This window comes from Chiloscyllium plagiosum, chromosome 36 (genome assembly GCF_004010195.1).
Source record: "Chiloscyllium plagiosum isolate BGI_BamShark_2017 chromosome 36, ASM401019v2, whole genome shotgun sequence".
Taxonomy (NCBI): Eukaryota; Metazoa; Chordata; class Chondrichthyes; order Orectolobiformes; family Hemiscylliidae; genus Chiloscyllium; species Chiloscyllium plagiosum.
Window position 1 is genome coordinate 18,587,193 of NC_057745.1, and position 15,968 is coordinate 18,603,160.

A 15,968-nucleotide genomic window follows, 5' to 3' on the forward strand; every position below is an offset into this window, starting at 1 on the left:
TGCATCGACAGGCAGGGCTCTGCTGTTAACAATCCTGCTTCGGCAGCAGTGCTGTACTGTTAACAATCCTGCATCGACAGGCAGGGCTCTGCTGTTAACAATCCTGCTTCGGCAGCAGTGCTGTACTGTTAACAATCCTGCATCGACAGGCAGGGCTCTGCTGTTAACAATCCTGCTTCGGCAGCAGTGCTGTACTGTTAACAATCCTGCATCGACAGCAGTGCTCTGCCGTTAACAATCCTGCATCGACAGGCAGGGCTCTGCTGTTAACAATCTTGCATCGACAGGCAGGGCTCTGCTGTTAACAATCTTGCATCGACAGGCAGGGCTCTGCTGTTAACAATCTTGCATCGACAGGCAGGGCTCTGCTGTTAACAATCTTGCATCGACAGGCAGGGCTCTGCTGTTAACAATCTTGCATCGACAGGCAGGGCTCTGCTGTTAACAATCTTGCATCGACAGGCAGGGCTCTGCTGTTAACAATCTTGCATCGACAGGCAGGGCTCTGCTGTTAACAATCTTGCATCGACAGGCAGGGCTCTGCTGTTAACAACCCTGCATTGACAGCAGTGTTGTACTGTTAATAATCTTGCATCGACAGGCAGTGCTCTGCTGTTAACAATCCTGCAGCGATAGGCAGTGCTCTACTGTTAACAATCCTGCATCGACAGCAGTGCTCTGCCGTTAACAATCCTGCATCGACAGGCAGTGCTCTGCCATTAACAATCCTGCATCGACAGTAGGGCTCTACTGTTAACAATCCTGCATCGACAGGCAGTGCTCTGCCATTAACAATCCTGCATCGACAGCAGTGCTCTGCCATTAACAATCCTGCATCGACAGTAGGGCTCTACTGTTAACAATCCTGCATCGACAGCAGTGCTCTGCCGTTAACAATCCTGCAGCGATAGGCAGGCATCTACTGTTAACAATCCTGCACTGACAGCCGTGCTCTACTGTTAACAATCCTGCATCGACAGCAGTGCTGTACTGTTAACAATCCTGCATCGACAGCAGTGCTCTGCCGTTAACAATCCTGCAGCGATAGGCAGTGCTCTACTGTTAACAATCCTGCATTGACAGCAGTGCTCTACTGTTAACAATCCTGCATCGACAGCATTGCTGTACTGTTAGCAGTCCTGCATCGACAGGCAGGGCTCTGCTGTTAACAATCCTGCTTCGGCAGCAGTGCTGTACTGTTAACAATCCTGCATCGACAGGCAGGGCTCTGCTGTTAACAATCTTGCATCGACAGGCAGGGCTCTGCTGTTAACAACCCTGCATTGACAGCAGTGTTGTACTGTTAATAATCTTGCATCGACAGGCAGTGCTCTGCTGTTAACAATCCTGCATCGACAGGCAGTGCTCTGCTGTTAACAATCCTGCATCAGCTGCTGAGCTCTGCTGTTAACAATTCTGCATCGACAGCCATGCACTGCTGTTAACAATCCTGCATCGACAGGCAGTGCTCTGCTGTTAACAATCCTGCAACCACAGCAGTGCTCTGTTGTTAACAATCTTGCATCGGCAGCAGGGCTGTGCTGCCCACCGGTATAAGTGTTCTTTTTCAATGGCCCACAGCCATTCCAGGTCACCTCTTTCCCAATCATACCTTTTCCCCAGCGTCCTGTTCATCCTTTCCTCATTGTTTTGCATTATCTGTACTGTGGACTCTTTCGGCCTTTCTCCACACTTTTTAGATTTAGATTTCATCAATTCTGAATGTTTCCCCTAGTTTTCTATTTCATGATCCATATTTGTGCTCACTATACTTTCAGTTTTCAACGTGATGTGCTCTTTCTAATGGTTTCTGGAATCTCACGGTCACTGATTTTCTTCTGGACTTTTTGTACAAGTATTTTCTACGGCTGATCGATTGGACAATTTCTCCAAACATTTAGTCTGGGCAAATTGCTTTGACCTTTATATAAATTTCATTCGAATAATCTTCACAGCAACTTTATTTTCAATTCTACTGAACCTGATCAGTGCTTTTAATTGATAATCTGAGGTTCACTGTTCCTCTCTGTTATCACTAAAAGAAGAGCAGTTCTTGTGGTGCAGTGGTAGTGCCCCTAGCCCTGGACTTTAAGGACCTCTATCCAAATCCTAACCTGCTCCAGAGGTGTGTCATAACCTCCTTGACCAGGTTGGTTAAAAAATATCTATAATCAGTTGAAATCCATTTCTAACTACTGTGCAACAGCGAATAACTTTACAGATATTGACAAATGCAACAATTGTTGACTGAAAATAAATGTTCTTGCAATAAAGGATTTGAATATTGATCATTTCCAAAAAGAAGAATTCCAGTGTTATTAGCTAAGAAATAAAAACGATGTGCTGTCAAAACTTAGCAGATCTGGTAGCATCTGTGGAGAGAGAAACCATGTTAATGCCAATATAATTCTCAAAATGATTCAGTATGAACCTATATGAGTGTGGAAGAATTTGCAGATCCAAGGATGGGCGAGATCATAAATTCATTTGTAAATTAGTGTGAGAAGTGTGAATTTAGTGTAGTGGGGGATAGAATTCAGAGGACAATTGCTGGGACTGCAGTAATAGATGAACAGAGCCAAGTGCAGGGTACAAAAACTGACATCCTGTACAAACAAGAATGTATTAACGATGAAGCTCAAGAGGTCCCTTCAAAGGGAATTGCAGGTGGTAAGACTAATTTTGATCAAGAACATCAACCATAACTTGTATTTTTATTAGTACTTTAACACAGTAAATTATCGCCAAGTAATCATAGGGATGTTATGAAACAAAATTGGATGCTGATTCATGAAAGGAGAAATTCGTGCAGATGATCAAATGCTTTTTCCAAAGATATAAGTTATAAAGGCCACCTGAAACGAAGAAATTAAGCTAGAAAGGCCAAGAAGGTTAGGGAAGGAAATCCAGAGCTTCGTATTTCAGTTAAAGGCACAGCCAATGGTGGAGTAACTGAAATTAGAACAAAAGGTCAGAATTGAATGAGAATGATATCTTGGAAAGTTGTAGGAGGATATTGAAAAGAAGAAATCATGGATAGATTTGAAAACCAGGATGAGAATTATACAATTGAGTTGCTTGACATGGAGCAAGATTAGGTCATCACAGGAATGATGTGTTTACACAGGACAGAAGATGGAAGGGCTGCCAGCAATACATTGGAATAGTCAAGTTTAGAGATAATTAAAATGTGGGTGACAGTTTCTGCAGCAGGTGAATTGAGGCACTGACAAAATCAGGTAATGTTACACGGTTGGAAATAGCCCTGTCTTAGCAATAGTGCTGCTACCTGATGGAAGTGCATCTCTGGGGTCACACACACCAAGATTGTGAATATTCTGTCCAAGTGTGGACACTTAGCACAGAGAGAGGGGGGAGTAAGTGGCGAGGTAATGGATGTCATGGCTGTGCCCCAAAAAAACTTGGGTCATCCCAGTACATGTCTGGAAGACATTTCTGTTCATCCATTATGGGTTGTTGGACAAGCAGTTAGAAAATTTGCAGAAGTAGAGGGCATCGATAGAGGTGGTGGTGATGTACAGTTCAGAGTTGTTATCATTCGTGTGGAAACTAATGGTTTGAAATATTGTCATCAAGGAGTAATGTGTAGATGAGAATTAGGAGGGAATCAAGATTTGATCACTGGAGACACCATAGATAATGCTACAAGAGCAGGAAGAGAGTACACTAAGGGTGACTTTCTATCTGTCAATGGAACAAAGTGCGACTGAATGACAGAGGAGAGGTGTTGGAAGAAGATGGTATAAGCAATTGTTTCAAAGATTGCACACAAATTGAGATGAATGAGAAAAGTTTTATTGCCTCTGTTAGAATCATGTTGGATGTTATATGTGATTTTGATAAGAGCTGTTTCAGCAATATGGTGAGGCAAAACTCTGTTTGGCGGATTCTTGAGCAGATTAACATGGATTCAGGAGGTGACATAACAACATAAGAACATAAGAAATAGGGGCAGGAAAATGCCATGCAACCCCTCAAGCCTGAAGCACCATTCTATAAAATCATTGTTAATCTGGCTCAAGCCTCAAATCCTCTTTTGTGCCAGCTCCTCATAGCTCTTAATTCTCCAATATATCAAAAATGTATCTACCTCTGCCTTAAATAATTCCTGTGATCCAGTCTCCACAAGTCTCTATGGTACAAAATTCCATACATTGACTACTGTCCGAGAGAAGAAATTCCAATATGTCTCAGTTTTAAATGAATATTCCCTTATTCTGTAACTATGCTCCCTAGTTTAAAGATCCCCCACTTGTGGAGCCATCATTTCTATCCTGTCAAACCTCTACAGGACCTTATTTGTTTCAGTAAGAACACCCTTCATCTTCCAAAACTCTAAGGGATAAAAGCCTAACCTGTTTTGCTGTTCTTGTTAAGTCAACCCCATAGTGATCAGTTTTGAAGTGTCTCCAATGCCAGTATATCTTTCCTAAATGCAGGGACCAAAACTGTACACAATACTCCAGATGCAAACTCACCAAAACCCTGTACAGTTGCAGTGAGACTTGCTTATTGTTTAAACTCCAAGCCCTGACAGTAAAAGCCAAAATTAGATTTTTCTTCTTAATTAGCTGCTGCACCTGCATGCTAACTGTTTGTGTTTCACACACAAGAACACCCAGATCTCTCTGCACTACACTCTTTTGGAAACTCTCTTCATTTTGATAATAGTCTTTATTTTTATTCTTCCTGCCAAAGTGGTTAAACTCACACTTGACTAATTAAACTCAATCTTTCAAGTCTTTGCAACTCAATCTATATATATCCCCTTCATCACCTTGCCCTCCCATCTATTTATCTATTGTCAGCAATTTTGCATAAATTACACTCAGCCCTTCCTTCACTTTACTAATATAGACTAGAATACCTACAGTGTGGAAACAGGCCCTTTGGCCCAACAAGTCCACACCAACCCTCCGAAGAGTAACCCACCCAGACCCATTTCCCTCTGACTAATACACCTAACACTATGGGCAATTTAGCATGGCCAATTCACCTGAACTACAGGTCTTTGAACTGTGGGAGGAAACCTGAGCACCCAGAGGAAACCCAGACAGACACAGGGAGTGTGCAAACTCCACACAGGCACCCACCCAAGGCTGGAATTGAACCTGAGAACCCTTGGTGCTGTGAGGCAGCAGTGCTAACCACTGAACCACCATGTCACCCAGACAGTAAATAATTCAGACCATAGGAATGATCCTTGTGGCACTCCACTGGTAACATCTTACCAACCTGAAATAGATCCATTAATCATGGTTTTCAGCAGCTGAGGGAGAAATCAGATTGGAATTAAACAATGTTGCAGTGTTATAAATATCTTGGTGATAGATAGAATAAAGGGTTTGAAACTTAGTTTTAGGGGAACATTGAGCAAGCAGCCAGGGAGGGAACAAAAACAGAGGAAAAGTTTAGAGTTTTACTGCAAGTCAAGCAAGTTGGCTTCAGTCTCACTTATTTTAACTTGATTGGCAATTGATGGGAGATTCTGGCTCAACCTTGCCTTGATGTTGAATAATGGGCATTCACTGCAGTGGTCTTACTAGCACTGATAGAGTTGCCATCAGTGTACAAACAGCTGCTAAGCCTTTGCCACTGAGGGGAAGCATGTGTTGAAAGATTAGGAGTGGTCAAAGATGGAAAATTGTAGCTTACCTGAATGAGCACTGGAGCACGGTGGCACAGTGGTTAGCACTGCTGCCTCACAGCGCCAGAGACCCGGGTTCAATTCCCGCCTCAGGCGACTGACTGTGTGGAGTTTGCACATTCTCCCCGTGTCTGCGTGGGTTTCCTCCGGGTGCTCCGGTTTCCTCCCACAATCACAAAGATGTGCAGGTCGGTGAATTGTTGTTGGGCCGAAGGGCCTGTTTCCACACTGTAAGTAATCTAAATCTAAATCTAAAACAACTGGAGCTGAAATGCTGTGTTATTTTAGGACAGGTCAAACTGGAATGGTTGATCACAAAAGAAAGGTGGCAAAAGAGGAGGAAGTAGTTGATTATATCGAACACCATGAAAACCATTGAGGAATACAAGGAGAGGTAAAATACCATTTTTGCAATCATTACAGATTGGTTAAATGTGATCTTTTGGTCTAGATACTTTGAGCAGGGCTAAAACTGAAATGATTCAAAAAAGGAGTTAGAAGTGAAAAACTGAGAATAGTCAGATGGGAATGACCTTTTCAAGGACCATGGATAGGAAAGGATGCTTAGAGAAGGAGATGTTATTAAAATCTTTGGAGGGAAGAAGGATTTTGGTAAGGAAAATACTGATATTAGTATCAAAGAGTGAACAAAGAATGTTGAAGCAAACAAACCATTGATAAAGCTACTGAATACCAAAGCAAGTAAAAGTAACACATTTCAAAGTTGTTGTGGTTCTGTTCGCCGAGCTGGGAATTTGTGTTGCAGACGTTTTGTCCCCTGTCTAGGTGACATCCTCAGTGTTTGGGAGCCTCCTGTGAAGCGCTTCTGTGTTGTTTCCTCCGGCATTTATAGCGGTTTATAGTGGTCCCCACACCTCAGGAAGGACATACTGGCACTGGAGCGTGTCCAGCGGAGATTCACACGGATGATCCCTGTAATGGTAGGTCTAACATATGAGGAACGGCTGAGGATCCTGGGATTGTATTCATTGGAGTTTAGAAGATTAAGGGGAGATCTAATAGAAACTTACATGGCTTGGAGAGGGTGGATGCCAGGAAATTGTGTCCGTTAGGCGAGGAGACTAGGACCCGTAGACACAGCCTTAGAATTAGAGGGGGTAAATTCAGAACAGAAATGCGGAGACATTTCTTCAGAAAGAGAGTAGTGGGCCTATGGAATTCATTGCCACAGAGTGCAGTGGAGGCTGGGATGCTAAATGTCTTCAAGGCAGAAATTGATAAATTCTTGATGTCACAAGGAATTAAGGGCTATGGGGAGAATGCGGGTAAGTGGAGTTGAAATGCCCATCAGTCATGATTAAATGGCGGAGTGGACTCGATGGGCCAAATGGCCTTACTTCCGCTCCTATGTCTTATGGTCTTATGGTTTGTCTCTGCCACTTCCGGTTGTCAGTTCCAGCTGTCTGCTGCAGTGGCCGGTATATTGGGTCCAGGTCGATGTGTTTGTTGATAGAATCTGTGGATGAATGCCATGCCTCTTGGAATTCTCTGGCTGTTCTCTGTTTGGCTTGCCCTATAATAGTAGCGTTGTCCCAGTCGAACTCATGTTGCTTGTCATCTGTGTGTGTGGCTACTAAGGATAGCTGGTCGTGTTGTTTTGTGGCTAGTTGGTGTTCATGGATACGGATCGTTAGCTGTCTTCCTGTTTGTCCTATGTAGTGTTTTGTGCAGTCCTTGCATGGGATTTTGTACACTACGTTGGTTTTGCTCATGCTGGGTATCGGGTCCTTTGTCCTGGTGAGTTGTTGTCTGAGAGTGGCTGTTGGTTCGTGTGCCGTTATGCTGCTAGGATGTCACCTAGACAGGGGACAAAACGTCTGCAACACAAATTCCCAGCTCGGCAAACAGAACCACACCAACAAGCACCTGAGCTACAAATCTTCTCACAAACTTTGAACATTTCAAAGTATTAAATGCTTTGATATTGGCAAAGATGCAAAGAAATGGTGATAGATCATATGATTCTAATGGATTAGATTGTAATGTCATCTTCAGAAATTCAAAGCAATTGTTTGTCTTGTAATCACATCTCCATATCAGTATTCTCTCTAGATCCTTCACAACCCTCTCTGTACTGCTGCCAAATAATTCTGAGTGGCAAAGTCTTGAAAGATTGCAATGTTTGATGGAATACAGATTAGAATTACTTCAGCTATAATTATCTAAGGTGTATGTGTAACTTTACAGCCAATCCCTGCCGTATAAACGTTCCACCGGAAAAAGAAAAACCTCACTGCGTACTTTTGTTATTGCTGCCAGTTAGGTTTTAAGAATTGCATCATCTGAGGAACACTTTGTGAATTGCATAAATAATGTTTATCCATGTTGGATAAGCTTACATTACAGTTTCATTTTTTAATTAAATGAACTATCAGAGGAACTTTAATTCTAGCATCGCTTCAAACTCTTTCCTTGATTACTTGTTGAGTGGTTGGTGATTTTGTACATAAATAGGCACTCAGTATTAATTTTACACAACATTTTTGCATGCTTCTTTTTATTAGATTTTTTTCAGAAATGTCTTCAATTCTGATCCACAGTTATGATGACAAAAAAAGCAATAGTTTCTGAGTTACGATTTCTATCTGCTAAATGATATATGTTCAGTAACTTTTAGGCCAATATTTTACTTTGGGTGTTTTCTAGATTAAAAGCATATTGCTTGGGCTGCAATTATAGTGCCCTGTTAGTGACTGGCTCCAGCATTATTGTGCATCCATTGGGTGGAATCTGAAGCTGACTGAGTATTTTCAGGAGTCATGACTATTTTGAGATTCTGACCTTGCATGGGTATGCAGTATCACAACATACTCCAGAAAGTGTCCCCTCCCATTGTCCACCTCTGGGTCTGATGTCTAATTGAAGGCAGCAATGAGTTCCTCAGACATCCCGAAGCCCTACCATGATGCAACTCAGGTGGAAAGAAGAACTCAAGAGTGCCTCAAACTGTAATATTTCTATTCAAGAAATGACAGAGAGAGAATATAGGGAACAATGGGCCTGTTAATATATCAGTTGTGGGGGGAAATGCTGGAATCAATTATTAAAAAGTGGAAGTTGGGAATTTAGAAAGTTGCAATATGATTAGGCAAATTCAACATAGTTTTATGAAAGGATAAATGTGGTTGATAGATCTAATAGAATTATTTGTGGATGTAAATTGCAGAGTGGATAAAGAGGAACCGATAGTTGTATTATACTCAGATTTTCAAAATGTACATGTGTGTGCTAAGGTGCCATAGAAAGCTTTCTTTAAACTTCTTTTGTGGGCTGTAGGCATTGGAGCCAGGTCAGAATTTGTTGCCCATTCCAGTTGCTCTTAAAAAAATGGTGATCTTCTTGAACTACAAATTTGGGATAATATATCAGCATGGATAGAGAACCATTTAAAGGTTAGAAGTCCGAGAGTAAGAATAACTGAGTAACTTTCAAGTGGGCAGGATGTTACTGATGATTGATGCTGAGTCCATAACTATTAGCAATCTATATTTGTGACCTATATAAAGGAATTCAGTCCAATATAAAGCTTGTTAGGAAAGTAAAGTTTGACTGCACTAAAGTGTGTTTGCATAGATGTATAGGTAGGTTAAGTCATTGGCAAGAAGATGACATTTGGAATGTAATATTTAATTATTCTGGTAGGTAGAATACAAAAACAAAATATGTTCTAAGTTGTGAGAAATTATTAAAGCTTGACATTCAAAGAGATTTGGATGTCTTGTACATGAAACACAGGAAGTTAACATACAAGTTCAAGAAGCAGTTAGGAGCCTAAATTCTAAGTTTTTTTAAATTGCAAGAGGTTGACATTGCAAGGGTAAGGAAGTCTTGCTGCAATAGTACAGCATTTTGTTGAGACTATACCTGAGATACCATGTATTGTTTTGGACTCTGCCTCAGGAAAGGATATGCTTGCTTTCAAGGCTGTGAAACAGAAGTTAGTAAATTGATTAGTGTGACAAGAAAACATAGATATACCATACCATAAAAAGAACGTGAGTGAAAAGGGCTCTCTAAAGTTTTGAAGATGTCACTGAGACCCATAAGATTGTGAAAGGGCTTGACAAAGTACAAGCTAAGAAGCATTTTATTAGGTTTGGTCCCTGGATGTGGGAACCATTAGCTAGGTTATTTTGGCCATTCTTAATTGACCTTGAGAAGACGATAGTGAACTGTCTTCTGGAACCATTGCAATCCTTGGGATGTTGATACATCATCCACTGTGCTGTTGAGGACTATGACCCCCTGGCCAGTGGTGGGGAGGGGGGTAGGGGTTAAACTAAGGGGCAAAATCTAATGACAAGACCAGTTAGAACTGAGCAAATGAGAAATGTCTTCATTCAAAGGGTTGTGAATCTTTGGAATTCTTTATCTGTGAATGTCCTGTCCTTGAGTATATTTAAGACTGAGATTGATAGATTCTTGGAATCTAAGGGAATCAAGGGACATAGAGATCATGCAGGAGAGTGGAATTGAGTCAAGGATCAGCTATGATCTTATTGAATGGGAGGCAAGCTCCAGGGGCTGTCTAGTCTCCTGCTGCGCCGTTTTCATAAGGTCTTTTGATGTTGATAGAAAATGACTCTGTATAGTAATTGTTAGGATGTCTCCATTTTACTTGTCACACACAATAACCGTCCTGTTACAATCAAGTCAGATTAGAAACCATTTAAATACCTCCACTCCCACCACCTCCACCTATTGACTTAACAAGGTTCCACTGGACTGACTCTCATGTGGGACAAGTAGACACTATGGTAACTGAAAGGAAAACTAAATGACAGGCCAATGGATTCGTTACATTGGGCGTCTCCCCTCAGCAACGAGAGCCAACATTCATAATGTGTGCGTGTAGTGTTGGAACCGAACTCCCACTGCCTGGCTTGGTTTCTGTGCTTTGCTTTGTTAACTGTATGTGGGGTTCTTGTTTGTCTGTGTTTAAACTAATGACTTGAGAGTAAAATGTTTTGATTACATTAATCACTGTCAGTCTCTTCTGAAAATAAGCTCTTTGATGTAAACCTCTATTGCAGGAAAGCGGTTTCGAAGGAGAAAAAAAACAATATTCACATATGCTGGACGATAAAAAGAATAGTTTCGAGGGTTTTGTTTTCGCACTTTGATAAGATTCTGTCTTCTTACGTAAATCCAAGGCTGTGAAGTCAGGAAAATCAATAGCGCTGTTGTTTTGGTTGTAAATCGTTCGATACCAACTTTAAATGTTCTGCCATTTCCTCAGTGCCCAAGTATGTCTCAGGATCTTCGCCATTAATAATACCCATTGTATTGATTCAGCAGCAGCTCCAGACAGAGACCAGGCTGTCAGCATGCGCGAAATTCGCAGGTCGTTTGAAATCTGTCGAGGAAGTTTGCTGCAGGGATAACATTAACGGTTCGTGTAAAAGCCTGAGAAACAAGGTCCTACCTAATAGGATCGCAAATGAAGTCCCGTTTTCTTCTCGCACCTTATTCGATATTCTAGAAACATTTCAAAGGGTTTAATTTGCAATGAAAGACATTAAGGGGCGGGTACTTGGGTTCTGACGGTAGACCCGATTGTCCATTTGTGCATAGGAAGATGCCACGCTTTGGCGAATGGAACGAGGGGATCTCTCGCTCTTGCTGTTGATTTGAGGGAGGAATATTGGTCAGGGGAACTCTCCGCTCCTCAAATAACACCAGAGAGTGCCCTCCAAAGCGCTGCGACACAGGTTTAGCGCCTCCTCTGAAGATTGGCATCGTCTGTTATCCACAGGCTGGCACATATGGCAATGCCTGGGCAGAGGGTGAAATACTGGCGATGCAAAACACAAAACAGGTTATTGTTTCAGCTCAGCTGTCAGAGTGGGTGGTGAATGTACCTGGCAATATAGGAATAAAATATGACAGGGCTAAGAGAAGCCAACACTGGATTTGTGGCGTGAATTTCGACCTCCTCACTAGCAAAAAGATGATGCTGAGAGGTCTGCAGGTGTCAGGGAGATGCTGGTGGAGGTTTGTAATTGGAAGGGGGATACTGGGACAGGGAGGGGGTGACAGTCTCTAAGGTAGGGATATGCTGAGGAGGGGTCTGTAAGGACGATACTGAGGAGGGGTCTGTGAGGGAGATACTGAGGGACGGTATTTAAGGGAGGTATTGATGGAGGGGGTCTGTAAGGACGATACTGAGGAGGGGTCTGTGAGGGAGATACTGAGGGTGGGTCTGTGAGGGAGATACTGAGGAAGGGGTCTGTGAGGGAGATACTGAGGGAGGGTCTGTGAGGGAGATACTGAGGGAGGGTATTTAAGGGAAATGCTGAGGAGGGGTCTGTGAGGGACATACTGAGGGAGGGTCTGTGAGGGAGATACTGAGGAAGGGGTCTGTGAGGGAGATACTGAGGGAGGGTATTTAAGGGGGATTCTGGATTAGTGGTGCTGGAAGAGCACAGCAGTTCGGCAGCATCCAAGGTCCTTGGATGCTGCCGAACTGCTGTGCTCTTCCAGCACCACTAATCCAGAATCTGGTTTCCAGCATCTGCAGTCATTGTTTTTACCCTATTTAAGGGGGATACTGAGGGAGGGTCTGTGAGGGAGATACAGAGGGAGGGGTCTGTGAGGGAGATACTGAGGGTGGGTCTGTGAGGAAGATACTGAGGGTGGGTCTGTGAGGGAGATACTGAGGGAGGGGTCTGTAAGGGAGATACGGAGGGAGGGTCTGTATGGGAGATACTGCGGGAGGGGTCTGTAATGGAGAGGCTGAGGGGGTCTGTAAGGGAGATACTGAGGGGGGCTCTGTAAGTATGGGAGTTTCTTGGCCTGGGTCTTGGGGGTGGGGGCTCTGTAAGTGTTAAATGTTACTAGCTTAAAAAAAAAACCATGTGCCGGGAGTTTGCTGCTGTCTGTCTGCCTGTCTGCCTTTGTGAAAAACGCGTTTATTTTGGACGGTTTCGAAGAGCTCGTTCCGCAGAAGCTGTTTTGTGTACCTTCAAACTTTCGTTTTCATTGGCAAGGAGAATTCCCAGCTGGGGAGAAGTGGCGGATCCTGTCTGGAGGTTGTGGGAAAAGTCCGCTGTCGCTTCCGAGCGCTGCTCGTTTCCATTGCCTGTGGCGGGCTTGGGCTGTGAGAGTTTGCTGGGGAAACTGGGCTCCAGCGGCCGGACACACACACAGATACACAGACACATACGCAGATACACACACAGAGACACATACACAGACACACAGAGACACACACAGACACACACACACACAGACACGCACAGACACACAGACACACACAGACAGACATACACACAGACAGACACACACACAGGGACAGGCACACACAGACACAAACAGACACACACACATAGACAAACACACAGATACACACAGACACACACAGACACAGACACACACAGACAGACATACGCACAGACACACACAGATAGACACACACACAGGCACACACACATTTACCTCCCCAACCAGAGTCACCTCGCCGTATGTTCTTTAGTGAAGCCGATAGCAGCTTTGAAACAACCGACTGTCGGCTTTTGCCGGTTAAAAATCTGCTTCTTGTGCAAGTTTGAGATTTTTAACAATAATAAAAGCTGGAGGAGCACAGACATTGTTTTTCCTGTCCATCTTTCTATATAAGTGGTGCACATGCCCCTCAGGGATGGGACACGCCAATCAGGTAAAGGCGAAACAGATTAGGACCAAAACTGAAACAGAAATTTGCGTCCCCGATAGGGAAATTCGGTCCGCAACATCAACCAGAAACAGGGAGAGGGAGCCAATGTCCACTGTAGGAATGAAAAGGGCTTGAAAGATCGGAGTTTGGGAACTGCGACTCTTTTCCCAATTCTAGTGGTGAGGGAGGCACGATCTCCGGTGAAAATCGCTCCAGGATTAATCGGGGAGAGGAAGGGGGAGGTTAAACTGGCTGAAAAATCCAATGGATTTCAACCGTGTGGGTCATCCGCTGCATTGCCCCCCCCCCCCCCCCCCCAAGGTCTGGCTGGCTGCGCAGGTGAGGAGGTGAGTCTCAGATAAAACATACCATCTGACAAGGTAGGACCAGGACTGACTGTCTCTCGTGAATGCAACAGTGCATTGGAAAAGGCAATGAGTCCGATAGTTTCACCTCTTTGGAACATGTCATTGAGAAAGGACAGCCCAACCCCCTTCTCAGCTGATGCCCAATAAGAGAGAGACACAGACTGACACCTGCTTAAATAGAAAAGCCCAGAGCTCAGGGACACAAGTCAGAATCTCTGATCAGCAAAAGTAACGGGGGGTGGGTGGGAGGGGAGACAGAGAGAGAGAAAAAAACTCGGCATCCTGACTGCAACCCGTCTCGCCAAATCGACAACTATGACTTCCAGTGAAATCGAGATCCCCAGTGAGGTGAAGGCTGACCCCGCCGCTCTGATCGCTTCCCTCCAACTACTACCATCGCCGACACCAAACCTAGAAATCCAACACACCAAGGTTCGTTTCCTTTTTCCATTAAAGTGTGAGTAAGAGTGAGGGAGTCATGGCACTCTGGGGGTCATGGCGGCTGCGGCCAGGCGGCTGTAGCTGTCTGTGTGTGTGTGTGTGTCTGTGTGTCTGTCTGTGTCTGTGTCTGTGTGTGAATCTTGAATCTTGAAGATTCTTTTTCTTCGATTTGGTCAGCACACCAGAACGATATTTGAACTACTGTTTGTAGACTCAGCTTCCCAGCGCCTATTGCAGCCCACACTGTGGGCTCCAAGTTCACTTTGGGAATGTTCAGCATGGGAAAGTGCAGCCCCTGGATTCACACACCGACTTTTGAATTTTCTCTATTTCCAGTACCTTGCCGTATAGTTTACCTCTTGACTTGTTTGTTTGGCTTTTACATGGTGATGAGAACAGCAGGTGGTTTTACCCCGCGAGGGGCATCTTCACAAGAGAATGAAAGTGACAAACAGAAGCGTGAAGACACTCCATCACAGGCCTCCCGAGTGTCGTCGTGCGTTAATGCAGCTCTTCAGATCAAATCACAGCATGGTGGGGTCTGGGTGGTGGGGCCTGGGTGATGGGGTCTGCATGAAGGTATCTGGATGAAATGTATGTGTGTGTGTGTTTGTATGTGTGGATGTGGGTGTATGTCTGTATGTGTCTGTGTGTATGTATGTGTGCCTGTGGATGTGTGTATCTGTCTATGACTGTGTTTGTGTGTATATGTCTGTCTCTATATGTGTGCATATATATATGTGTGTCTGTGGGTGTTTGCATTTGTGTGTCTGAGGTAGACAGGGACGAGTCTGAGTCTGAGCCCTGTGAGACCAGTGGCTCTCTCTGCCCCCTCGGGTAGGATTTATTATCGGGTGATGTGGAGATTATGATCGGGAGTGCGGCGGGCTTTCTCGTTCTCTGTGTCTAGGATGTACTGAGCTCAGGTTTGTCACTGATTGTCTTTCCCAAAGGACTTGTTGGAGCAGTTGGCAGCTCCTGTGATGCTCCCTGTTCAGCTTCCAAAGCAGCATTTGGTTCAACCTGCTCTGTCACAATTCCCTACCATGTGATTGATTTTTTTTTGTAATAATTCCGCGACTCAGTCATGGTTAGAACCGGCAGTAAAGCGGTCAGTGGTTTGGTTCATGGTTGACCGAGTTAAACATGTTCACTGGTGAAAAGTGCTGGAGGCAGGCTCTGTTGAGACTCTGAAGAGAGGCATTGTGTGATTGGGCAGAAATTGTGTGCAGGGATATGGGGAAAAGGCAGGAGACTGACACCAGGTAATAGAACAATGGGCCGAACGGCCACCTACTGCCCCGTAATCCCTCTGTGATTCCCTTGATGCCGCTGGGACATCCAAAGGCATTTTGTCTTAGCTGCGTTCAGGTTTTCGTGCGGTTGTAGATTTTCTTTTGGCAGAATTCATCTTAGTTTTTACACGCCCGCGAGATGGTTTTCCGCAGGGGGATCTGAACATCTCGCATTCTGCATGGACCTTCATGCGTTCAAAGGGAGCGGGGCAGATTTATCGCTGTCTTCGTGCCTTGGGTGTCGAGTCGCAGTCTTTAGTGCAGCCCTTTAAAGCAGGATCCACTTTCCCGTTTATTTATAAAGGTCAACACACAGCCCAAATAGGACAAGATTTGGAAAGTGATGCTTCGGTTCTCTTTCAGAAACGAATTGGGGACGAAAGCCTCGCTTAGTGACCGGATGGTAACTTGCCTCCTGTACTTCTCACATCAATCTACATGGGGGCGGTGCAGGGAAGGGTGGCTTTGGGGGCGATGGCTAATGTGTGCACATTTAGAATGAGACTTTCCACAATGTTACA

The 15,968-nt window shown here is 44.1% G+C and overlaps 1 protein-coding gene across 1 annotated transcript in view; it reads left to right on the top strand.

Annotated features, from left to right (window-relative positions):
* Nucleotides 1-13,118: 13,118 nt before the first annotated feature.
* The window catches only part of LOC122541017 (retinal dehydrogenase 2), a 69,105-nt gene continuing 66,255 nt past the window's right edge, over nucleotides 13,119-15,968 (top strand). The window contains exon 1 of the mRNA XM_043677453.1: nucleotides 13,119-14,143. Coding sequence (XP_043533388.1) covers nucleotides 14,027-14,143 — 117 coding nt within the window. The 5' untranslated portion in view covers nucleotides 13,119-14,026. The remainder of the gene's footprint in view (nucleotides 14,144-15,968) is intronic.